Source organism: Heloderma suspectum, chromosome 1 (assembly GCF_057233095.1).
Source record: "Heloderma suspectum isolate Gila_16-S chromosome 1, 16-S_ref, whole genome shotgun sequence".
Classification (NCBI taxonomy): Eukaryota; Metazoa; Chordata; class Lepidosauria; order Squamata; family Helodermatidae; genus Heloderma; species Heloderma suspectum.
Window position 1 is genome coordinate 320,504,503 of NC_139458.1, and position 25,125 is coordinate 320,529,627.

The 25,125-nt window shown below is 43.0% G+C and overlaps 1 protein-coding gene across 5 annotated transcripts in view; it reads right to left on the reverse strand.

Moving 5' to 3' along the window:
• SEC63 (SEC63 protein translocation regulator) overlaps nt 1–23,343 on the reverse strand; it is a 47,248-nt gene extending 23,905 nt beyond the window's left edge. For 4 of the 5 annotated variants that reach the window (XR_014786644.1, XM_084827226.1, XM_084827225.1 and 1 more), the window contains exons 1-8: nt 23,194–23,343; nt 10,488–10,587; nt 7,384–7,498; nt 6,269–6,381; nt 4,173–4,234; nt 3,493–3,551; nt 2,248–2,298; nt 1,274–1,382 (exon numbers count right to left, since the gene is read on the reverse strand). Coding sequence is in view for 4 of the 5 variants with exons in the window: in XM_084827226.1 (XP_084683352.1) it covers nt 1,274–1,382; nt 2,248–2,298; nt 3,493–3,551; nt 4,173–4,234; nt 6,269–6,381; nt 7,384–7,498; nt 10,488–10,587; nt 23,194–23,317 (733 nt within the window). In the remaining variant the exon portion in view is untranslated. Of the gene's footprint in view, nt 1–1,273; nt 1,383–2,247; nt 2,299–3,492; nt 3,552–4,172; nt 4,235–6,268; nt 6,773–7,383; nt 7,499–10,487; nt 10,588–23,193 lie in introns of all 5 variants that reach the window. The other variant, XM_084827228.1, reaches the window with a different exon arrangement.
• Nucleotides 23,344–25,125: the final 1,782 nt, after the last annotated feature.

The following is a 25,125-nucleotide window of genomic DNA, read 5'->3' on the forward strand; positions in this document are numbered from 1 at the left end:
TCCAGTGGAGCACAAAGAGCTGCACTTAAACAGAGAAAAACCAAGCACTCCCCAGTACATATGCAGAAGTATTTGGGAGAAAAAAGGGACTCTTTTTACCTTGACCCAGGAGATAAATATCCAGTAAGATCTGCGAGTCTTCTTAGATCAACTCAGATTTGCCATCTTCTGTCACTTTGCCATAATTAACACCTTTGCACTCTGCTTCCAGACAGGGAAGTCTGGATACAGTAAGGCCAGATACTGGACTCCAAGCTCTGCCCCCCTGGAGGAATTACCGCTGTTATCTCCAGTCTGAGATCTCCCAGAATGTGGACAGCAGGGGACTCAGCCAGTGGAAGAATTGTTCTTCTCAGTGCTGGCTGAGTCTGTTAATGTGGTGCACACAGCCCCCATGGGAACGATGAGCACCATGGAAAGCAGGTGAAGCGAGGAGAGCCAATTTGCATGGTGTGCACTGCCCCCATGGGGATACCATGTGAAGCTGGGGACTTCACCAGCACTGGGAGGAGTGACAGTATATATAAAGTTTAAACGCCTCCTCTCAGCACTGGCCAAGTGCCTTTCTCTCAGCTTAGAGAAAGGTAAAATGGATGGCACAATGACATCAATGGGCATGGCCACTGTCAATCAAGGGCCACACCCACTGACACCAACCAATGTGGCCATGCCCACTTACATTATCCAGCCTGCTGAGGGCCTGGTGGGGGGCAATTTGGCTGCCCACCTAGAACTGGTTCCTCACCCTGCTCTACATTCAAAAACTAGATGTCAGGGAGAACAGTTTTATCCTAGCCTTTTCCCTAATATGCTACTTTTTTAATATGTGGAGCCAGAGACGGTATTATAGGACAGTTCAGCCATGCAAGTCTCCATCTGAAGTCTAAAGTGGTACAGTCCACACACAAGCTTATCACCTCAGTGATGATGTGGCCTGCTTCCCACATCTTCCTAAAGCAGCCTTTCTAAACCATGAGTCCCTAGACTACAACTTCCAACATGCACAGTCTGCATGAGCAATGGTCAGGGTTGATGGGAGTTGTAGTCCATATCAACTGGGATCAAAGTTTGGAAAAGGCTACCTTAAAAGAATCAGGCAGCACACTATAGAAAACTCAGTATATGCAAAGCTTAAATGCCTACTAAAAACCATAATCTACAAGGTGCTTAGGCACACCACAGAGAGTCATATCTTTATCATTAAAGAATTGTGAATTGAGTACAGATTGTAACAGTTCATCCTTTTATGTTTAACTGGTGCTTTAAAACTTACTTTTCATATCCATATTTCTTGTTTTATAAACAAAATAGGTATAAATTTGAGTTGTGCGGATGAGAATCTGGTCTCCACTATAACGTATCGATCGATACCACCAGGAACCCTAAATCATTTAAGACAGAAAAGTTGGCAGCTATTAATGTCACACAAACACGGCCAAAATAAGTTAGGATGGATACATGCTCCCGTTCCAACTCTACACTAAGTAAAGTATGCTTGTAGGATATAGTGCCCATCAGTTTGTTAAGGCCTGGGCAAGTCATAGAAATCCTGGCAGTTCTATCTGGTCCACTGTTAGTTTAGCAGTCTTATCTTAGGAATCTGAGCCTTAGAAGTGTGTCCAGCGCCCACAACACGTTATAAAACTTGGAGACACATCATGTACATCTCATACTTATGCTTGGGAAACCAGGCAAAATAGAAAGCAATAGGGTGATAGCACATGACATATTAGGAAATACAACAGACTGCTAGATCTCCCCAACAGAAGGTCTATTGTTTCTCATTCTACAAGCAGATAGAAATTGTTCACTCCATGCAGCAACCATCTAAAGAAAGCTCCCAAAGCTACCCTTTTTACTTATGTGCTAGGATGCAAGGAACATAGGAACATCATTGATTGTCTCTGCATGCTACTGAACATTCAAATCCATTCTTGAGAACATCTTCAGGTTCCAGCCATTGTTTTTGGCCAGAAATGGAAGCTAAAGCCTCACACAACAAAAACTGCAATCTTCAAAAGCCAATAGGTTCTGGATGAATGAATGACCATGGTTAGTCTTTAAACTTGTCACACAGTGTCAGCACATTCAGGGTGCAGTGACTTCAAAATGCATAATTTAAGTTACAGGGCCAATAAATTACCAACAGACTGTAAGGAAAGGAAATGGTTGTGAGCCCAGGGTTTTGGCATTCTGGTCTTTTACCAGAATACAACCTTTCTCTTTAATTTTTAAAGCAATACTTACTACAACCACTGGAAGAATAACCATAAATGCTAATCCATAAACCAGCAAAACCTAGAAAGATACAATGGGATAAGAAATATCAGAAAACTTCTGACAAAGTCACAAATAATTATATAGGTAGAGGTATCAAAGTCATCGCCATTACACCCATTTGTTGAGATGTTTGAAGGGCACAACCTCTAATTAATGAAGCAAAGATTTCAGAAACTAAGAGATACATGCAAGAAACAAACCATCTATCTATCTCCAATGAAATACAGCTCTTCTGCTCCTCAGCAACTGGGAAGATTACCACCCCAGAGATGTTAGAGCAGCAAAAACTCTGCAACCATCAGTTTAATGTTTTACCATAACTAGTTGCAAACTGGCTGTCTTGGATGCCTGTATTGCTTTCCTATATAATATTGTTTCTTTAAATAATAGGGGTGGGGGGATGACAAAGAAATAAGAGTAGAGCACTGTTGCATTTGCAGTTCAAAGCACATCTTAAACAGCAAACATGGTTCAAAAAATATAATCCACTGCAGCAAACATTAAAAACTGTTTTATACGTCCAGATTTTCAGGACTTGAAAGTGCAAGGAGTGTAAGTGTTAAGCCAGCTAGTTATTTTAACTCTTACTTCAAGCAGGCAGCCCCCTCCAAAATGGGACATGTTTGCCTCTGCTGATTGCTCGTGGCATAAGAGACCAGGATAAGGTGGTTATAATTAACCTCTAGGTGTAGGGGATGAAAAGGTTCAATGTACCTAGAGGTTGAACTAGATAGCTAGGAAAGAACTTCCCCACTCTAAGTTTAACATCTAGGGTTGTTTCATCTTCCTGTGCAGCATGGCTCATGAGATTGCTTTTAAATGTTTTCAGGTAAATCAATCATTGGCAAAACAGGATGATAGGCAAAGGATGACCTGCAAGTACAACACAAATGTCTCCCCAGCAGTATAAAAGAGCCTCCAGGACTTATCTTCAACCAAATCACAGGGTGATTATATTGCACCTTTCCAAGCTGAACCAAGCAGGTGTACATTAATTCTTTACTGAATAGGGGAACAAATCTCAAAGGAAAACATATATATGCTTCTGTATAATTGGCTATAGAAAAGGCAAAGTTTACACATATTCTGTGTATGCATAGATCGCCACCTTTCCATAAATGGCTATGGAAACCCTGTATGCTCACAGGCAATCTGCAGTGTGGCCTTCAGGTTGACACAGCCAATTTGAAAGCGAACAAAATGTTACCTTACCAAAATAGAATTCTTCTGATCCACAATCCAAGCTGGCAATGCAATCCCAAAGCTTGTAGCTGTGAAGAACAAGAAAAAATGTCTGAAATACAGCAAGAAAGTACACTGACATGAACCGAGGCAGTTATATAAGCTGACGATTTTTGTAGATTTTTAGTATCCTTCTACTTCATGTTGGAAAAACAGAAACGGATGTTCTTCGAACAGCCATCTGTACAGTCATACATATAGGGTTTTGCACCTGTGCAGAACCAATTACATGGACATTGTAGAGCTCTAGCAAGGCAGCTGGCACTCAAGATGCCCTCCCCCCACATGAAAACCTTTTACTACCTGTGCATGCATTGAGAGACTGGGCTAGTGCTTTTCCATTTAGTTCCATCACAGCCATCATGAAACAAGTGTTCCCTCTAATATCAAGTGACACCTGTGGAGGTGAGGGAGGATGTGCTGATTTGCATAAAAGCATAGATGCCTCCTGAAGAAGAATTAACTACCTTGGGACACTTCACTACTTTTCAGACTAACCTCCCTCAAGAGGTTGGTGCAAAGATAAATGCAGTAACTGTAAACCTGCAATGAATAAAACGAATAATGAAACTAACAACAAAGAACCACAGGGCAAAAGCTGGGGGGTACTGCAAGAAGTGGAATATAGAAGCAGCAAGCTACAGGATTACCTTGTGGCCCATCAGGATTGCCAAATTCTTCCCAATTTTTTCGAGATTCTTCATCAGTTAAACTAACAAAAAAGGGGAAAAGGCATGTTAGAAAGCCCCTGCTTGTGGCACAATGTTTCCTTTATCCAAATAGCCTGGGCATAAGGCTTGCTATATAAAATCATACATCCTTAGGATGGAGTGAGATAGTGACCCACTTCACAAGTAACAGCGGCAAATCATGGGTTAATTAATTAACCTGTGATTTGCCATGGTGCGTGCTGGGCGTGTCCCATGGCTGTTTTGAATATTCAACCAGCTTGCTATGCAATATCAGAATACAGACATTATAGGTTAATTGCAGGTTAAGCAACCCACAGTTAACCTACTATTTGTAGGTTATTTAACCCATGATTTGCTGCCATTATGTAAGAATAGCCCCATTGAAACAACACTGCAGGCAAACAGCACAACGCATATGTTCAGAATCAGGGTGCAAGAATACCATCAAGACACATTAATTACTACACTTAAGTAAGAATTACCTATACTGGCCTCTGATGACAGCCAAAATTGTGCATGTTGGGGGAGGTTGCTTGAGTATGTAACAAACCATAGTTAAGTGTTGTATCAGATCATTGTCTCGCCAAAGAAGCATATGCACACAAAACAAAATTATAGATATTCTGCTAGAATACGCATGTTCTGACAGAATATGCAAAGGGTGAAGAGCTACTTATATATGTAACTGACAATAAGCCTCTGAAACTCAGTGATCACATTTGCACAGAATTGTAAGCCACGATTCTGGAGAACCCTGGCTTATCATGAACAAGCTGTGTGTTGGTGCATGCAGATCATTCACTCACATTTTGCTCCTTGCTGCTAGCATGACTGCTTAACAAACCAGGAATTGTTTGTTTAGCATGTTGTATGAACCAGGGATTCCAGCTTATTGCTCCCTTTACCAGCCAGGATTGCAAACTAGGATTTGTTCTTGGTATACAAATCCCAGCTTGTAAAGGGAACAGTATGCCAGAGTTCAGGCAACACACTGAACAAACAATTTGTGGTTTGCTTAGCAGCTGTGCTAGCAGGGAGGAGCAAAGCATGACTGAACAGGCTGCATGCACTAGCACACAACTCATTCACAAAAAGCTTATCATTTTATGTGAATGTGGCCAGTGTTTTGGCCATTTCTATGAATGAAGTTTAAAAAACATACAGGAGAAAAAAACTGAGAACACAGGAAGCCGTCATATACCAAGTCAGACCATTAGTCCAGCTAGCCCAATACTGTCAACACTCACCCGGTTAGGGTGATCAAACAACCCATGTTTAACAAACCATAGGCTGTTTGTGAGCACACAGGAGCGAGAGCATACTGGCTCCCGATTACTCACCCGCTTCTGCTTTGTTAAATAACCCAGGAATGCCCCATTCCTAGTTGTTTGCTGTGACATCCTCCCTCTGAGTTATTGAGGGAGGAACAATCCAGAGTTTTAACCCATCGTTTGTTGTTCGGTTAGAAATCTCGGTTGTTTTTCCAGATTCAGACATCACTGCAAAGAACCCAGGAGGGGCATTCCTGGGTTGTTTAGCAAAGTGGAAGCGGGTGAGCAAGAGCCAGCATGCTCACTCCCGACTGCTTGCAAACAACCCATGGTTAGCTCTCAAGGGTTTCAGGCAAGAGCCATTCTCCACCCAACACGGAGATGCCGAAGACTGAACTTGTGACCTTCTGCATGCAATGTATGTGCTCTATCACACTGAACTACAGCCCTACAAAGGATAAGATTTTATCTGGATATCAGAAACTATTTCATAGGATAATAACCTGACTGTCAGAAGATGAGGCAATATTATGCTTTACAAGCTGCTTTTAGCAGCCTGATCCTAAGACACAGTACATCAGCACACAGCAGTGCAGGAGGAAATATCCCAATTAGCTAGAGTAGCACAAAATCAGTACAAGTAATTTTCGGCTAGTGTTGTAGCAACTGCTGATGTCATAAGCAGACCAAGTGGCTCAAAGATTTAACCAAGATGTTAGCATCTGTGTATGTTAGCATACATCAAGTTCCCTTCCCATGCATAGAACTTATTAAGAAACTTACGCTGCATAAGCCTTTGCAATCCTCATAAACATAACTTCATCACCTCCTTTATCTGGATGGAATTTCAGTGACAGCAAACGGTATTGCTTTTTAATTTCTGACACAGTTGCTCCCTATTAAATTCAAAATGTCACATTACTTATATCAAATGCATTACGGCTGCAATCCTGTACACCACTTAATTGGGAGTAAGTTCCATTGAACTCATGGGGGCTTCGTTATGAAAAGATAAATACAGGATTGCACTCTAAGGAGTCTTGTCCTACCATATTTATATTCGAGACATCTGCAGCAATTTCTCAGCACTCAACAATTGTACTGAAGGGAAAGATATAGCAAAACACAGTTCATACCCACAGCCATTTGCTGAAAGCTTTCTATTCAATGAGGATCAAGCATACGTACAACAGTACCATTCAAAGTTTATGTTACAACTTGAATCTTCATCTGCAGAAGGTATCAGGCATCCTAAGCCTAAACAACCACAGTCAAATCTTCAGGTTACTGTGGAGACACAATGGATGCTTTTGCTAATTCTTTCTGGTCTGCTACCCTGCCACTTTTTCAGCCTTTTACTGTTCCTTCCCCAACTTCTAGAAATACATATGCATATATTATTTTGATTTTTGTATTTTATTTGTTTTTGCAAACCACCCTGGATGCTTTGCTGAACTGCAGTATGTAAATAGCTTATAGATATTTTAAATAAATATGCAGTCACTCTAGTCAACTCACTGCTTCTCCCCTCCCTAATAGTATATTTTTGTTTTTTTACATTTTAGAAACTTTCTATTCCAACTTTTGGGCCTCAAAGGGCCCCCAAAGTAGCATCCAGTTAAAAAAACCAAAAATACAATAAAAATAAAATGAAAACCAAATACAACATGACATTTAAATAGTTAAAACACCAGCACAAGAGGGACATAAAACTAGGCTAGTTTGAAAGTATGCTGCCACATCAGGAGGTTAAAATAGATGAAAGGCAAGTCCCCATTGTGCAAACAGAAGTCCATTCATATGATATTGGATGGAGCCTAATTACTCCTTTCTGTCTGAATACATGGAAATATATGTCAAACTGAATTAAAACATTAAATAGTGAAGGTATTACTTACTGGATCTAAATTTAACACTTCATATGGATTGTATTCTTGATATTCTCTGTCTGTCTTGGAAACTTTGTAAGCAAGAAACAAAAACAGTGCCCATCCAGCAAGGAGAATTATTTTTCTGTTGAAATTGAAAGATTAAAAAAGGAACTGTATTAATTGTTTAAAATTCTGAAAAAAAAAGTTCTTTGCAACCAAATTATATATTAATATCTGAACATGAGTTAACATCACCAGCAACAATCCTAAAGGAATCTCTAGATCACAGGCTCTCAAAATTAAAGGGAATTACACAGGATCATCACTCCCCATTGATTAAGTTGATGGCGAATAGTCCTCTCCAGAATTTAGAGGATATATCCTCGGTTTTAGGTTATTAATACTCTTTTCCTGAATTATATAGGAACTGACACAGGGCATGTTATACTCCTCTGTGGCAGCCTATAAAAGAATGAGACAACTCACCAAGTAGGGAAAGGGGATTGCATGTGGTGCACTGAAGCAGAGGGCAAAGTGGAAACAACTAGCTGTCTAGTGGCAAATGTTCCTTTCCTGGGCAAGGTTCTTAAGCGGGTGGTTGCCAATCAGCTCCAGACACTCCTGGATGAGATTGATTATCCAGATCCATTTCAGCTGGGTTCAGGACAGGTTTTGACATGGCAACTGCCTTGGTCGCCCTGTATGATGACCTATGTTGGGAGAGAGACAGGGGGAGCGTGACCTTGTTGATTCTCCTTGATCACTTGGTGGCTTTCGATACTATTGAGCATAGTATCCTTCAGGGACAATTGTCTGAGTTGGGAGTGGGAGGCACTGCACTGTAGCGGTTTCACTTCTACTTCAGTGGTCAGCTCCAGAAGGTGGTAGTTGGGGGATACTGCTTGGCCCCATGGATTCTCCACTATGGGATTCCACAGGGGTCATTTTTGTCCCCCATGTTACTCAACATCTACATGAAACTGTTGAATGCGGTCATCTGGGAGTTTTGGAGTGCGCTGTCATTAGGAAGCTGATGATATGCAGCTCTATTTCTCCTTTTCGTCTTCTTCAGGTAGGGCTGTGGATGTGTGAAATTGGTGCCTGGCTGCAACGATGGACTGGATGAGGGCTAATAAACTGAAACTCAATCCAGATAAGACTGAGATGGTGTTAGTGGGTGGTTCTCCTGACCAGACGAAGGGTACTCAGCCTGTTCTGGATGGGGTTGCACTCCTCCTGAAAAAGTAGGTTCATAGCTTGAGGGTCCTCCTGGAGACATCTTAGTCACTTGAGGCTCAAGCAGCCTCAATGGCATGGAGTGCCTTCTAGCAACTAAAGTTGGTGGCCCAGCTACACCCCTACCTGGACAGCTATAATCTAGCTTTGGTTGTCTATGCTCTGGTAACCTCCAAGTTAGATTACTGCAATGCACTCTATGTAGGGCTGCATTGGAAGACGGTCCAGAAGCTGCAGCTTGTGCAAAATGCAGCAGCCAGACTGAAAATAGGCACAAGACAGTTTGACCATATAACATCAATTCTGGCCCGCTTGCACTGGCTGCCTGTACATTTCCAAGCCCAATTCAAGGTGCTGGTTTTGACCTATAAAGCCTTACATGGCTCAGGACCACAGTACCTGATGGAATACCTCTCCCGACATTAACCAACCCATATGCTATGCTCTGCATTCAAGGCCCTCCTTCAGGAGGCTCCTCCAAGGGAGGCTCGGAGGGTGACAACAAGGGAGAGTGCCTTCTTGGTGGTGGTCCATTTATGAAATTATCTCTGATGAGGCCCACATGGCACCAACATTGTCACCTTTTCAGTGCCAGGTTAAAACTGCCCTCTTCTCTCAGGCATTTGGCAGCATATAATGAGTCTTTTAATCAGGTCCTGGATAGTCTGACTGATGGTTTTAAATGTATGTTGTTTTTGTGTGAGCTATCTGTTTTATGTCCTTACATTAATGGTTTTATACTTCATATAATGGATTTTAATTTCTGTGAACAGCCTAGAGAGCTTCAGCTAGGGGGCAGTATAAATATATAATAAATGAAATGAAATCTTGGCATAGAAGGTGAAACCAATATAGATTTCTCAATACTTTCCTTAACGAAGGTAAAGTATACAATTAATTTAAACCAACAGTTTTCCAGCTTCCTATCTTAAGGAAACCCTCTCAGCATAAACTGGTTCACAAGAAGCCTTGTGTTGTCTGCAGAACCCCATGCATTATGAGAATAGACTGGGAGCGTTCTATAACACCCTCTGAGTTCATGAAGAGCACCAGGCCTAATGGGCCTCAACCAACAAGAATGCACACCTAACACTCCTCTGCAGCGGGACTTCAGAAGGCAAGATTGAAAGATGGCTTGCTCACCACTGCCAATGAAGTTTGTGTGCCATTCATCTTCTCACTGAGGAATCCCCAATAAGCTCCCTAAAGGCACAATCCTATGGCCACTAGACAGCATCTAGACGACCACAGGATTTTTCAGTTTATGGGAACCGAGCTTGGAGCCAGCGCTAATAGGAAGTGCAGTTCATCCCTGGCTCTGCACTCGGAAGAGCAGCATGGAGTAGCTGAAAAGAAGGCATTCCTGGGGGCAGGAGGGGACTGTGGAAGCACCAGTACGACGTTTCCTATGCGCTGTCCGTCCTCCACCCCTCCCCCCGCTCCAAGGCGCCCTGGTTAGACAGCCGAAATCAGCCATCTAGCTGCAAATGCAGGGTGGCTGGAGCACGGAGAAGATCCCCTCCACGTTCCACCCACCCTGCATTGGATAGTCAGCAGCCTATCCCCATAGGATTGCACCCTAAATAAACCCAGGATTTCTAGAACACCATTTGAAAACCACTGTTTTCAACAGCTCATGAATACAGTTGTTTGCTAGAGCTGTGGACTCCAAACCTTTCATGTTGGATACCTAATAGAATTATTTCATTACATGGAGCACTTGACCTAGGGATCATCTTCCTCAGCTTTACAGTTAGGACCTCACTAACAGCACCCCAGGACCTACTGCTTAACACAGATCATCTTCTGCTATCATAATACTAAGAATAAAATTTATGGTTATTACAAAAATAAATAGATGAGAATAGAAGTCCTACATACTGAAGCATACTTACTTTATAGTGGGAATTATATTCTGCTGGGGTTTTAACAACCGTAATCGATACCACAGGCATCTTCCATATACTTTTCTCAAATTCTTTAAGCGAATTTGCTCTGAGAAGAGGGAAAAATATTTTAATTTTTGGTAGCAGCAAAATTAGTGAACTAGTCTCTTTTCTTAAATCTGCTCAAAAATCTTTTATAATTCTAACTATGAAGACCAGGATTTCTTCATTCAACAGTCTGCCAGCTTCAATAATAGGTTTGCAAAAAAGAGAGAACAGTTGACACCTGCAATATATGGTTAAGCCCTTCTCCTGCTGCAACAATCCAAAAAAACTTTGCTTCTCAAAAGGAGAGGCATATTCAAAAGTAATCTTCTTGAATTACATTAAACATATAAATTAAGAATATGAAATTTGATATGACACTCCATTTCATAATATAGTTCAATACGTACCCCAGAGCTTTAAAAGTTGCTCAGGTTTGCATATTATGCAAAGCTATGTCCTCCTCCTCAACTCACTTCTCTTATGATTATATCACACTATAAATACATGAACTAGCAAAGATCAAACCTGAGTTTAAAGGTCAAACTGTATTTATTAATTTAAAGAGCACTGTGGACTCCAATTTTCTGTGCAAATAAATTAGAACTAATTTCTTTCATATCTTAGAAGCAGAAGAATTTACATTTGAATGCAAGAGAAGTCTCATTAACATGAAGATATCAGCAACATTTTAAAAGTCAATTTTTCTAGTACATATGCAACAATTATTTTTGCAGTGATCTGGGAAAAAAACTATTTTAATGCTTCTGACATTAACGATTTGATGCACATCCAATTTTTAATATAACAATGGCACTGCAATACTAAATATATGTACACGCACCATCCAAATATTTAAATAGGACTTAGTTTGTAGAACCTTATAAGCAAGGAATTCTGCAGATGTAATGCAAGCTTGGTAATAATTAGGATTAAAGTATTGGGCCTGGGGATGAGTGTCCCCCCCCCACTCCCCCAATCACCACACACACTTTGGGGGGGGGGTACCCTGGTTTGGCATTATGCCTGAGAGACATGATTCTGCAGCCTGATCCCTTTTAACCCTAACTAATGTCCTGCTATCATTATGCTGGCAGTTGGCATTAGCCTTTAAAATCTAGCAAGTACCTGTGGGATTAAGTACCTCTAATTATACAGCTGATCCAGCAGATATCTTCATTCACTCATCATGCCACCATTTATCCATTCACATACTTGCCTTTACCAACTGTCTGACTGGACCAAGTTCAGAGTCTATATACTTAAATTACACATTCCCTTTAAAGAGTTATAATGCACTGTTATTTACCATTGTTTCAAGAAACAAATAATTTTGTGGAACCAAACCAAAATGCAAGAGAAATGTTTAGCTTTCCAGCTCATTTATTATTGTTGTGCGTCACTAGTTAAGCTGTTGATGACTGCCTATTCTCTGTCTTGCATAATACTATCGGCTAAATTGTAAGTTGTGTGCCAATAATGCAAACAAACCAAGGAGTATATACACATCCTTTAACATACCATTAAGAGCACATGATGTTAGTATCTTGAATTTTAAAGACAACTTGCAGTTGTCCGACTGCAAATAGATTACGGGGTTATTTAGCATCTTGGAATTTCCTAAATAATTTAATCAAGTAAACTGAGAAGACAAATGTTATCATGCATAAAATATGGACCTACGTTTTGGGGACCACTAGAACCAAACACAAATCTCTCAGTGTTTAACTGGAAGGTTTTTAATGGAATTGATTTTATGAATATTGTGAGCTGCTTTGAGAGTACAGGCAATAAACAGGATACAAAACGAATAAATATACAGTTGCTCCTCAGTCCAATTCATGGGAAGCAGTTAGAGTGGATTAACATTCATGGAACTTATAAAGTCGAAGCAAGGTTGCAGTTGGAGCCAATTATTTCGTTCAAGTATATCTGAGGCTGCACTACAGAGATCTGTAACAGTATCAGTACAGTCACACACTGCTGATCCACTGAGATCATCTTAGATTCTTTGCAAACCAAATGTGTACATTCTTAGAATTTGTTACTAACTGTAGCAGCTGCTTCTTGCAACTACATGTTCTTGAAGAAAGTATCACCATAATCACACCCCACAGACAAAGAAAAGATTCATTTTTTTTACATAATAATGTCTACGACATGCTCAGTGGGTTTATTCATGCATGTGTTTGTTCAAGCACGTGTTTGTTCAAGCACGTTTTGCTAACTTATGAGGTCTCCTATGCACACACAAACTTGGAAGACAACACTATTAGCTATTTGTTGTTGCCCAGTTGTTCAGTCGTGTCCGACTCTTCGTGACCTCATGGACCATAGCACGCCAGGCCTTCCTGTCCTCTGCTCTCTCCTGGAGTGTGCTCAAATCCATATTCATTGCATCGGTGATGCTATCTAGCCATCTCATCCTCTGCCATCCCCTTCTCCTTTTGCCTTCAGTCTTTCCCAGCATCAGGGTCTTTTCCAGAGAGTTTTCTCTTCGCATTAGGTGGCCAAAATATTTGAGCTTCAGCTTCAGTATCTGTCCTTCCAATGAGCACTCAGGGTTGATTTCCTTTAGGATGGACTGATTTGACCTCCTTGCAGTCCTGGGGACTCGTAAGAGTCTTCTCCAGCACGACAGTTCGAAAGCATCGATTCTTCGGCACTCAGCCTTCCTTATAGTCCAGCTCTCACAGCCATACATTACTACTGGGAAAACCATAGCTTTGATTAGACGGACCTTTGTCGGCAAGGTGATGTCTCTGCTTCTTACTATGCTGTGTAGGTGTGCCATAGCTTTCCTCCCAAGGAGCAAGCGTCTTTTAATTTCAGGGCTACAGTCACCGTCTGGGGTGATCTTGGAGCCCAACAAAGTAAAATCTGTCACTGCTTCCATTTCTTCCCCTTCCATATGCCAGGAAGTGATGGGGCCAGATGCCATGATCTTAGTTTTTTTAATGTTGAGTTTCAAACCAGCTTTTGCACTCTCCTCTTTCACCCTCAACAAGAGGCTCTTGAGATCCTCTTCGCTTTCTGCCATTAGGGTGGTATCATCTGCGTATCTGAGGTTGATGATAATTCTCCTGGCAATCTTAATTCCGACCTGTGATTCATCCAACCCGGCGTTTCTCATGATGTACTCTGCATATAAATTAAATAAGTAGGGCAACAATATGCACAGCCTTGTCGTACTCCTTTCCCAATTTTGAACCAACTGGTTGTTCCATCTCTGGTTCTTACTGTTGCTTCTTGACCCTCGTACAGGTTTCTCAGGAGACAGGTAAGGTGGTCTGGTACCCCCATCTCTTTAAGGATTTGCCACAGTTTGTTGTGATCCACACAATCAAAGGCTTTAGCGTAGTCAATGAAGCAGAAAGAGACGTTTTTCTGGAATTCTCTTGCTTTCTCCATGATGCAGCAAATGTTGGCGATTTGATCTCTAGTTCCTCTGCCTCTTCGAAACCCAGCTTGTACTTCCAGTAGTTCTTGGTTCACATACTGCTGAAGCCTAGCTTGTAGGGTTTTGAGCATAACCTTGCTGGCATGGGAAATGAGCGCAATTGTACGGTAGTTTGAACACTCTCTGGCATTGTCCTTCTTTGGAATTGGAATGTAAACTGACCTTTTCCAGTCTTGTAGCCACTGTTGAGTGTTGCAAATTTGTTGGCATATTGAGTGCAGCACTTTAACAGCATCATCTTTTAGGATTTGAAATAGCTCAGCCGGGATACTGTCATCTCTGCTAGCTTTGTTGTTAGTAATGCTTCCTAAGGCCCACTTGACTTCACTCTCGAGGATGTCCGACTCAAGTTCAGTGACCACACTGTCATGGCTTTCAGGGACATTCAGATCTTTCCTGTATAGTTCTTCTGTGTATTCTTGCCACCTCTTCTTAATCTCCTCTGCCTCTGTTAGGTCCCTGCCTTCTTTGTCCTTTATCATGCCCGTCTTTGCACAAAACGTTCCCTTGATATCTGATTTTCTTGAAGAGATCTCTAGTCTTTCCCATTCTGTTGTTTTCCTCGATTTCTTTGCATTGTTCATTTAAAAAGGCCTTCTTGTCTCTCCTTGCTATTCTCTGGAACTCTGCATTCAGCTGGGTATATCTTCCCCTTTCTCCCTTGCTTTTCTCTTCCCTTCTTTCCTCAGCTACTTGTAAAGCCTCATCAGACAGCCACTTGGCTTTCTTGCATTTCTTTTTCTTTGGGATGGATTGAGTTGCTGCCTCCTCAACAATGTTACGGACCTCCGTCCATAGTTCCTCAGGCACTCTGTCTATCAGGTCTAATCCCTTAAATCTATTCCTCACCTCCACTGTATATTCATAAGGGATATGATTTAGGTCATACCTGAATGGTTTAGTGGTTTTCCCTATGTTCTTCAATTTAAGCCGAAATTTTGCAAGCAGCAGCTCATGATCTGAGCCACAGTCAGCTCCAGGTCTTGTTTTGACTGACTGTATAGAGCTTCTCCATCTTTGGCTGCAAAGGACATAATCAATCTGATTTCGATACTGACCATCTGGTGATGTCCATGTGTAGAGTCGCCTCTTGTGCTGTTGGAAAAGAGTGTTTGCTATGATCAGCGTGTTCTCTTGGCAAAACTCTATTAGCCTTTGTCCTGCTTCATTTTGTACACCAAGGCCATGCTTGCCTGTTATCCCGGTGATATCTTGACTTCCTACTTTAGCATTCCAATCCCCGATGATGAAGAGGACATCTTTTTTTGGTGTTAGTTCTAGAAGGTGTTGTAGGTCTTCATAGAACCGATCAACCTCAGCTTCTTCAGCCTCGGTGGTTGGGGCATAGACTTGAATTACCGTGATGTTGAATGGTTTGCCTTGGATTCATACCGAGATCATTCTATCGTTTTTAAGATTGTACCCCAGTACTGCTTTTCCCACCCTTTTGTTGATTATTAGCTATATAAACCCCTTATAAACAAAATTCAACTGCCAAAATAATCCTATGGATATTTACTCAGCTGTAAGTCCTACTGTGTTCAATGGACCTTACTCATAGGTAGGTATGCATAGAACCGTACTTTAATCTTCCTGGACAATGCAATTTATATACTACCCGACAATGCTACTGATCTGCTTTAAAGCCAAGTTCAATAATAAAAAAGGATGTATTTGGGGAGATCTTGTTTCAACCTTGAAACCGTTCAATTAACTCTTTTCTTACCTTTATAAAGAGCCTGCTTGCACTGAACACAACTTCCTTGATACTGAAGTTGCTTGTAAGACAATGCTTTATTCTTTTCACAGTAATTGCTTGTAATAGTATTTTCCTAATTACTTCATTACAAAAAGTTCTTCCAAACAATGTGATGTTTAAAAATTCTGGTCTTTTGGAGCACAGTGAAAAGTACAGAATGTGAAATGGGAGGAGAGCCCAAAGTTCAAGGCACAAAGGCACCAGAAAAGGAGACTGGAATCAATGTGACTTAGGGCGTAAACCTAACTACATAGGCAGACACCTCCAACCTCGGAGGCAACCGCCTATCCAAAGCAAGGCAGGAGAGGCATGGGGGGATCGTTCCCTCCACGCCTCTTCTGCCTTGCTATTTTTCGCTAGACAGCCATTTGTGGCTTTCTAGCAATGCGGGAGCCGACTGAGAGAGGAAGCTGCCTTATGACACATTGGAAGTGTTGTACGCGCAGCTCCGCTCTCCCCGCTCCGCCCCTTTTCAGTCGCTCTGCACTCGTCCTGCGAGCATGAAGGATGGGGCATCTCCACGCTGCCTCCGAGGCATGCCGATGAGGGGCGTGGCCGGTTTTCCAGGAACCAACTTCGGAGTGTGGGGTCTGAGGCCGGTTCCCAGAAATGAGCATAACCTATGGCCCACTAGACAGTGTCTAGCGGGCCATAGGATTGCTCTCTTAAGCTGCAATCCTAGATACACTGATCCCAGGAGTAAGTCACACTGAACACAGCAGGACTTAGTTCTGAGTAAATATGCATAGGATTGTGTTGTTAGGATCCCTACTCAATTTTATGAAACCCACTGAATTAACAGGTGCCACTTTAGACTTATCAGTTTTCAGATTCACAAAGTATCCTTTTCAATAATGTTTTCGAAAGCAAAAGAAAATCAGAATGATGTTCCATTGTACAAATTTGTATTTTGGAAATTTAATTGTTTGTTGGACTTTAAGGCAGACATTCCCCTCTAGTGGGAAATGTGAAAGCTGATACAGATATTGAGAAGCAGACAGACATAGAAATCAGCTTGTACTCTATCATCTTCATACCTACTGTTGAATTCAACCCTCAACATGCCTCTTTCAGACACACACATACACACACACACACACACACACACACTGAAGTTCATGATCACTTTAGATTTAAAGTGGAGTAGTCAAAGTTAATCAGATAGTATTTTGCACATTCAAATGGTTTTCCAGCAAGTCTACAGAATAATGATTTATACTCAAATTACATCTGAGTTTTTAGAATGCTCCCTAAACAGCATCAGCTAAACTCTGGGAACCAAATAATCAGGCACACATCCAATGAACATGCACTGCTCAGTGCTGAGAGAGCTCTCTAGAAATATAGTAAAGTCAGACCAGTTAAAGATATCATTCCTAAAGCAATCTGATATCCCAAAGCAGCCTGATTTGTCCTTCTACTCCCAGTGCATGCAAGTGGTAAGTTGATTTGTGTGTTAAATTCACACTTCTTAGAAATAAGAATTTGAAGCAAGCCCCCCTCCTCTTTTTAAAGGATGCTAAATTCAGCAGGCTAACTCCACAGCCATCATGACAACACCTATTAAAAGAGAAACCATTGGGAGCACCATTTCACATTCATATGTGTATGAACGTACTTGCACAGATGCTGCAAACTGACAGCATCTTTGGTCAATTGAAAGCCCAAGAAATCACTTCCTACTGAACTGAAGTGCTCTACCCCATGACTGGGGTCTAAGACACATTCTAGTCACTAAAATTATTCTACAAGGTTGGCTTGCACAGTACATACACAAAAAGTTAGTGGCCCATAAGAAAGTTTGCTTACCCACCTAACTCCAATGTATCTTGCTTGAACAGAGAGCCAGTGTGAGAGCTGAAAGATCCAGGGATTTGAAAGATCCAGGTTCTAGTCCCCACTCAGCCATGAAGCTCACTGTGGACTTGGGCGAATCACAGACTCAGTCTAATATACCTCACAGGGTTACGAGAACAAAATGGAGAGGAGAGGACTATTAAGCTGCCTTGGGTTTCTTGCAAGTCAAGAAAAGGCGGGATATAAATGTAATATTATAATATTATTATTGGCCCCTTATTATATTAAAACCTTAATATTTATAAAGCTTCTTTACTTGATCACTGGAGCTGATTCTCACTCACCACAAAGTAGCTGTTTAGAAGCTTTCCACAACCATACATCAGATATATAGAGTGATGTACATCTGCAACATTAGAAGCAGTAAAACATCAAGAAAACAACTTTTTAAGACCTTTAAGGCAAACTTTTAAGAATTATTGCAGTCCATAGTCTTCTGAAGCTTAGTCATGTAACTGACATCACAAAGCCACATCAATTTCGCCATTTTGGACTACAAGCAGAGGAAAAGTGAGTTTTAAAATGTCATATCCGCAAGACAAAGAAAACAACTTCTTTGGTTTGTTCTAACTGTAGTTCGTTAAGAAACCAGGATCTGAAACCACACTTTGACCCCGGTTTATTTTAACTAACTACAGTTAAAACAGGGGTCAGTAAGCCCTGACACAGGGGGACTTACTTCCAAGTAAACACATCTAGCATCAGACTGCATATGCGGCTAGCTCTAATGAATTTTCATAGGGCTAGAAGCCGGAGCCTCAGAATCTGAAGTGTGCAAGTGAAGTAGACTGGGATGGAAGGAATCTGCACAGTGCAAGACAGAATGAGTATAAGATGCAAGAAAAAGCCCAAACAGAGGTCTCTCGCGCGGAGACGATGTATTGATTTGTGGAGGCATTTACATTGGTGGAATTTTGCTCTTGCTACAAGAGAATACAACTGCGAAAGCAAAGCAAATGATGATATATTATATAAAGCAGCCTTCCCCAGCCTGGTGCCCTCCTCGTCTTTTGGACTACAACTCCCATTAGCATGGCTAATAGTCAGGGATTATGGGAGTTGTATCCCAAAAAACATCTGGGGGGCACTGGGTTTCCTACTGCTGAATTAGACCATAACACAGACCGGATTCAGATAATCAGCGAGGGAAACAACGTAGCATCAGTGGTTGCCCCTGCACGTACTGGTCGTGCAACCAGGATTACCCTAATTACTCACGCCTCAGATTGCCATGTTGTCCGAACACGGCACAGGCACAGTGACTTTTCACCCACCCTACAGCCCATGGGTTGCAGTAGAGGTTGTAGGGTAGGAAAAAAGTCACTACACTCGCACCTGATTCGGACGACGTGGCATCCCACACCGCGGTGCAGGTAATTAGGATAATCCCAGTCGCAGGACCAGCACACGCAGGGAGAGCAACCAGCGCTGCATTGTTTTCCCTGCTGATTGTCTGAACACCCCTACAGTTTCCTGAGTTCAGACATCATAGGTAACTGTGGAGACTCATATTAGCTTGTTTGCATAATAACAAAACACGATTTAGTATTAAGTCTGAACAGGCTAATGAGAAACCCGCTGTGAATGTTGAGAGACAGGTAGTATGTATGTTTGCAAGATAGTTCAGCTATTTGACCACTGTAACTGTTCTCAAAGGTAGTTAGGGGGAGAAAAATGTGAAACATATTCTAATGTCAAGGACTCCTTGGAGGCCTCTCTCAGTCTAATCCAGTAGCCAAGTCCAGACACAGACAAATGGATTCTTTTCAAAGCTTTATTTCTCTTTTACAACTTAACAACTCTACTGTTAGCAACAAGATATGAGCAGCAGAGTACCTATGCCCTAAGTTGGAACAGTTGGTCCCCGTTTGAAAGGGAATCACTGGCAGACCCCTGAATTTAAGGGCTAGGGAGAGTCCCTCCCCTTTTCCCTTGGATCCTCTGGGCGCAGCCGTTGTTTGCACGCCAACCGGGCACTACGCCTCCTTTCTGTGCCCTCCATTTAGCGTCGCTCTCTGTGTCGGCGTCGCGCGTCCTTCAAGTCTGCTTCCCACGCTCTGTCACTCCCAGGACTGCTATCTAAGCTAGGAATGCCAGTGGGAGGAATCTCCGTCAGCTGTTGGCCCTGGGAAAGAGGAGCGCGCTCCTCTCCCAGGAGCGACTGCTCTTCCTCAGAATCAGAACTACTCTGGAATTCTATGGGCTCAGTGTCCACCCTGACATCTAATGAAGTTCTGATTTGGACACTGATAATGGGCTGATATGGGATTACGAACAGACTTAATCTTTATAAGGCCAAGTACTTCTGGTCAGTAGGCCTACCAATCTCATGATAGGCAGGGATCAAAGTTAAACATGAAGCAGCTGGTTCTAATTCTTAAGAGCATTCAGAAATAGAGCATTCTTCAGTCTTTCTTGGCAGTATCTCTGTCTTTTTAGGAAAAGATTGGATAAAATCTGGCAAAGATGCTCTAGATACACAATTATGAGGCACATATCAGAAGACTGGACTGCTTCCATCCAGTTTCAAAACTATTATCCCAATACTCTAGTGACTTCAGCGATTGCTAATGGATTAAGAAAAAAAGAACAGCTATACAATCCAGGAAGACATTTTCAAAAGTAAGAAAAATGTCTTTCTTATAAACATCATAGTATAATACAACAATGTATTACATGGTGGAATATTACATAAGCTATTAAGTGAAAAGGCTACTAATTTGATTTCCTTGATTTGGGTACTTTGTAATAATTTATAAAAGAAAATGAAAACTATCTGTCCAATCCTGCTATTTTAAGTGCAGGATATGGTTTCAACAAAAATATTCAACTGAGCAAACAATACGCTGCTGAAGTGCGAGAGATTATACTAATCATACTCTGAAAACTTTTCGGGAAGAGATACCATGGAGCTGTTCACACGTAACAGCAGCAAATCATGAGTTAATTAACCCACAATTTGCCATGGTGCATGCTAGGCACATTGTGCAGCCTTTTTGAATATTCAACCCTTGATCAGGCCAATTGCGGGTTGCTATGCGATATCCGAATCCAGACACTGTAGGTTAATCATGGACCTAACTACTAATTGTAAGTTATTAACCCACAATAAACCTATAGTGTCTAGGTTTGAATGTCACGTAGCAATATTCAAAATACTGAACCTTCAAAATGCCAACAGAATACACCCAGCACTCACAATGGGAAATCGTGGGTTAATTCATTAACCCATAATTTGTCACCATTATGTGCAAACCAAGTCCACATGTTTCTTGCCTATTCAATACTAGAACCAACACGGTTCTAGTAAACACGGCTTTTTGATGGCTGGTTGTTTTTTCCGTGAGTTGACTGCCTCTGTAACTTTAGGGATGCAAAATTCTAGGTGCTTAGTAACTAGAGGAGAGCTGACTGACCTCAGTGGTTTCCTACAAAGGTCTGGAAGTAGGCTTCTCCTCCCATCTGACTCTTGCAAAATCTCACTGGCTCCTAAACTTTGCAACATTCCTGTCTATAACAATTTTGCTTCTAAATACTGAGAAGCAAGATTTGAACTTGTCTAGGAAAGCTGTCCCACATACAATCTTGTCTTTTCTTTAAATGTCTTCTTCCCAAGAGCCCATTTTACATCATCTTTTGCCATTTGAATTTTCTCTCATATGGAGATGAGTACATCAGACTTCACAGAACTTGGCAGTAAGCCAACCTATCACCAAGAAACTACAGACCAGAGATATCTGGTGATAATAGTGGGTGTAAGTAGATACACATTAAAAGGTATTATAAAAAGCAGCCAGCTGGCTTGGTGTTTACTCCCATTAAGATGGGAAGCAGGAAAAGAACAGTAACTAATGGCTACACCCATTGAGAAGAATATCCTTCAGAGATTATAGGCATAGTGAGAAAAGGATGCGTGGCTAGCTGATACCAGTGCACCACAGCAAAGATGAGAAAAATACAGATTTGCCCCAGTTTCTGAGGATTCCAATACATATAGACATAGAGTAGGAGAAAAACCCAGGAGCATGATACGAGTCAGTGACTATTTACTACAGCGGATTTAGTCTAGACCATTGTTGGAATTTTCCCAATTGTCTCCTAGGGGTCTGGAAGTGAACCACTACCTAGTAGTTTACTATCAAGTTATCAGGTGAACATTTATTTAAGGCTACACTGAGTGAACACTTGATATCAACATGGCACTTCTTCTGGAGCACTTACTGAAATTACAAGAATCGTTACTTCACATCTCTATGACTACAACCTACTATGCTCCCAAGACAGTGCCAGGGTACACAGGCAAGGTCACTTAATGAAGACTACTGGCCCTTAACTCTGTCGTGCTCACAATCATAAGGGGAAAATGGTGGACAACTTCCCTTGCACCATGAACTCTGCTAACCCACTGTGTAAGCCAAGTATGTAGTCGGTGATTTTTTCCCCTCCAGGCTAATTAAGTGCTGCATACATTATTATAATCTTGAGTGCAGGGCATCAAGTGAAGTCTTGAGAACTGGCTGTTCTATGTTCACTTAAGGCACAGATGGGGAACATGTGACCCTCCAGATATTATTGGACTGCAACTCCCATCAGCCTTAGCCAGCATAGTCAATGGACTGATAGGAGTTGCAGTTCGACATCAGCAGGTTGGCCATATGCTCTCCATCCCTGACTTAAGGCTTCAATACACAAGTTCTCTTCACACATGACACTGAGAACTTTTGTGTATTTCCACATCCTGCAATATGAAAGCAACAAACAAACAAATCCCTACACCAGGGTTGGGCAACTTGCAGCTTTCCAGATGTTTGGGTTTACAACTCCCATGCTCCCCCACCATTTGCTATACTGGCTTATGGGAATTGTAGGCCAAAATATATGGAGGGCCACAAGTTGCCCAATCCAGCCCTACACTGGCTTTAGTAAAACTATTATTTAATTATTACCACACTCCTTATTTGTTACATTTATATCCTGCCTTTCCTTCAAGGAGCCCAAGACATGGTGCAAGATCCTCCTCCTCTCCATTTTATCTTCACAATAACCCTGTGAAGTAGGTCAGGCTGAGAATCAGCGACTGGCCCAAAGCCACCCAGCGAGCTTCATAGCCGAGTGGAGATTAGAACCCGATTCTCCCGAGTGCCAGTCCAGCACCTGAACCCTCTACACCACACCTCTGTTCCATTGTCCAAGAACAGCCACTCCTCCGCGGCACAAACAGCAGAGAGGCTTGGGAGGCGTTTTTGAGTGTTACACTCGGCGTGAAAGCGGCCTTACACGGGGGCCGGTCCCACCACAAGTCAAGGCTGTGGCGCTCCGCTAGGACGACCAGATTCTCCGTCTGCCCGCAATAACACGGAGCGCGGCGGTGATAACCGGTAGGGTGGGGAGCAGCAGGAGAGGCACACCGAGGGCAAGGCGCCCCAGATGACTGTGAGGCGAGGGGCAGAGGGCAGGATAAGAGGCGGGGAAGGGGCATGGGGGGCCCCCGAAGCCTGGCTGACGACGCCTGAGGTGAAAAAGGTCCACACACGCTGCGCCAGGCCCGCCGTGCCGCCGGAGAGGGGGGAGGGACAGGCGGCGCCCGCACTCACCGGCGTGCTGGTCCCGCGGCCACAGGTAATAGGTGGCGGGGATAACGATGAGGGCCACGAAGCTGGTGAGGAAGTAGAAGAAGGTGTTGCCGCTGTCATCGTACTGGAACTGCTGCCCCGCCATGGCCGCTCACACGCCCCGCCCCCCTCTCGGCGCGCGCGCTCGCTCGCTCTCGAGCCAGCCAGCCCAGCAGCGGCCTCTCCGGGGATCCCGCGAGAGCTGGAGGAGCAGCAGCAGCAGCACCCGCCCCTCTGCCCGCCTTCCCTACCCACAGTGGCTGGCTCTCTCCCAACTCCGGCCTCAGACAGCCCCAGCGCCAGCAAGGAGGGAGACGTGTCACTGCGCAGGCGCCGTCATAACTATTGTGGCGTCTCTCTCTCTCTCCTCTCTCGCGCGCGCTTGCTTCCATTTCCGATTGGCTGCGCCCTTTCTCCTTCGGATGGGTTGGTTCGGAGGACGCAGGGGCGGGGAAAGAGAGCGTGAGCGCGTAGAACGGTTTGGCGAGGGCGTCGTAACGGTCGGCGGGCGCTAGGAGGAGCCGCGGCGTTAGAAATGGAGCCCCGGGACTAGAAGCGGGCATGTGAACGCTTTTTCGCTCTCTGAATCGCCTCATTCAGCCTTTCACGCCCCTGTCGCGTTGACTCAGATGAACTCGTGTTACACGTACAAGCATATTTTAAAGAGGGGTGGGCGTTTCTAGTCCTCATCATCTCGGAAACGAGATCGAAAACCCGAAGGTGTCATTTGAAAGGCTTCAGTGGGAAGATTATAACCGCCGCATCTCTGGTGGTTTCTAACCCTTCCCCTGATCCCAAGCCTCTAATTCTATGCATTGCACACCTATACTTGGTGGGAGCAAGCCCCGTTCGGTTCAATGGGGCTTACTTGCGTCCAAGCACACAGTGAAACGGTTTGAGCTAGCATTCCTCTCTTGGGTTCAATGATACTTAACCCAGGTAAGTGTGCACGGGGTTGCACCCGCCATCCGAACTAGAGGATAAAAGGGCTGTCCCGACTCGGTGCACATCCACGTCGCCTGTGCAATTCAGACGCGAATACAGTGACGCCCAACTCGGGACACTTCTAATAGCTCCGGCCCGATGCCTGAACAATCTGCCTTCCTTTGGATCACGGGGCTGAAGTTGGTTACTAGGCCCCAATTCCCGCATAGAGCGTGGACTTGGAACGATGTCGTAATCGTTAGAAGGTGCCGTTGAAGGCTGCGGTCTGGGGACCATAATGTTTCTCTAACTGCCTGAGTATCGAGAGCAGGGAAAAGAGATAAGAGAGGAAATGTACCCTTTTTTCTGTAGGGGTGGGGGCGGGGAGAAAAATTCAAAATCTCTGGAAGAAAGCTGACCTGTGGGGGACGAAGCAAGTGTATTTCCATATAGGTCAGGTTGGGTTTGGATTGTACAGAAGAGGAAGATAGCGATTTCTGAAGGGAGAAATGGAATTGTGTATGCACGATTCCACCCAACTTTGACATGACAGAGTAGAACAAAGGAACTAAGGTGAGGGCTTGTGCTTTTGACTGAAAGAGGGGATCAAAAGGAACTGGAAACAGTGTCTGTCTGGTGAAGGGTTTTTCTTTAATTTAGGAAATGAAAGATGTAGCATGAGGAGGGTATGCCTTGTCTCTGGTAGGCAACTGCGCAATCCAGAAAACACCTAAGCCAGGCTATTATTGTTTAAACCAGTTTAGCACTGTGGGAGTGGCTTTTATTATACTGCTTTAAGTCCAAGAATGACAATTTTATATTTGTAGATATTTGTAAGTATAGCTTGCTCCATTAAGGATGGATGGAAAATAATAAAAGTGCTGATATGGCTCCTCCATCAGCTGAACTTCCCCTTTGTACACAACTATTAAACGTACAGGAGCCCAGCCCTCTATCACAACTGGCCACCTTAGTACTGATCCTTAAAAG